The 1,372-nt window shown below is 44.2% G+C and overlaps 1 protein-coding gene across 1 annotated transcript in view; it reads right to left on the bottom strand. All coding sequences in view use genetic code 11, as the record gives it.

The window, feature by feature from the left end:
* EGR_10349 (UDP-GlcNAc:betaGal beta-1,3-N-acetylglucosaminyltransferase) overlaps positions 1-862 on the bottom strand; it is a gene marked incomplete at both ends in the record, with an annotated part of 1,948 nt that extends 1,086 nt beyond the window's left edge. Inside the window, one exon of the mRNA XM_024499598.1 lies at positions 803-862. Within this exon, the coding sequence (XP_024345992.1) occupies positions 803-862 (60 nt within the window). The remainder of the gene's footprint in view (positions 1-802) is intronic.
* Between the last annotated feature and the right edge of the window lie 510 nt (positions 863-1,372).

Genomic DNA, 1,372 nt, shown 5'->3' with positions numbered 1-1,372 from the left:
AAGTCACAAATCTCATTAGTGAGATCATCAAATGAGCTGAATATACTCCACCTAAGTGCTTGATTTACCTGTGTGTGCTTTACACACAAGTACGCCTTTCCATAGGCTTTCTTACGTGCTCCATAACGCTTCACACTTTACTGTGATAGGATAGTGCGCCAGCAATACTCGACACTGGAGTAGTTAGATCCGCCTCGCAGTGCTATCCGGCAAACGTGAAAGTTGAATGCAAGTGAGGGCAATTAACTTGAGATTGTCAGCCCCCACACTCACCAACACCCCCGCCACTACACGCACTGACGAAGGCACCACACTCTACACGCATTGTCTTCAATGCTTTTCCACAGCGACATGACTTGCATGTCATTCCTTCACAAAATCGCCTAAATTACCTCCAATAAGAGGGATCTCACTTTGAAACAAATCTTAACAAAATAGGTAAAATCGCACTCCTAGCTATGTGGGCATAGACTGACCTGCCACCATGTATCATTCTTTGCCAGCTTTATTCGTGTCACCTATAACTCCTTTTACAGAAGACCACTGACACCTCCACTCACCAGCGTAAAACACATCACGTGAGGCAGCATGTTCACAGGACAACCCTTAAGAGAGAGTCAGTGCCCAAGCATTGATCACCGTTAATGTGCTTGCGGTTCGCCATCAGATAAATGTTTGAACTGTGTAGGTGCTATCTTTGAACGACAGTAACCAATAGGACTGTTAAGATCATCTTTTCCACCAGGCTATGTACTGGTCCCATTGTCAATTTGAAGAACGTCGACATGACGCAAGAACTTACGTTATAGTTACACCACATCCGCCTTTTAGCAGTGCCCACTTGAAGAGTGCTCTTAACCATTGCGCAAACTTGGCATGGAAACCACCATTTGCTTTGCATCACGCTTCAAAGTGGCACCTGTGACTTATTGAGCCGATGCTGGTTGTACTGAGTATCAGTGCCATAGCCGCACTATAGGATACTTTTTTGTTCAAGTTACATTAGACACGTTTCTTTAAACACACAACCAAAGTCCACTTTTTCAGGGATCCTGATGAACATCTTCCGTTTTAAATCCAGTTGAATTTGGAATCCTGTTTGGTCGTCCCTTTACTAGTTCAAACTCGGCATGGAAACAGAGGAGGATTGCCAAAGCTGGAAGAAAGGAGCTCACCTCTTCAGTAAGGCCTTCAAAGAATGTCTCTGAATGGTGCATTTTTGAGACCGTAGTTCATGATTAGTTGAGATAGTGGACATGGTCAATGAATAGTTTCTTGGACAGCAGACACTCCACGCAGAGGTTACACATGATTCTTAAAAGGAAGGGGTAACTTGGACCCAGTGGAATCCATGCACTTGTACCAAACAATG

This window comes from Echinococcus granulosus (assembly GCF_000524195.1).
Source record: "Echinococcus granulosus chromosome Unknown EG_S00211, whole genome shotgun sequence".
Lineage (NCBI taxonomy): Eukaryota > Metazoa > Platyhelminthes > Cestoda > Cyclophyllidea > Taeniidae > Echinococcus > Echinococcus granulosus.
Note: the sequence above shows the minus strand (reverse complement) of the source record. Positions and strands in the feature narration are given on the sequence as shown.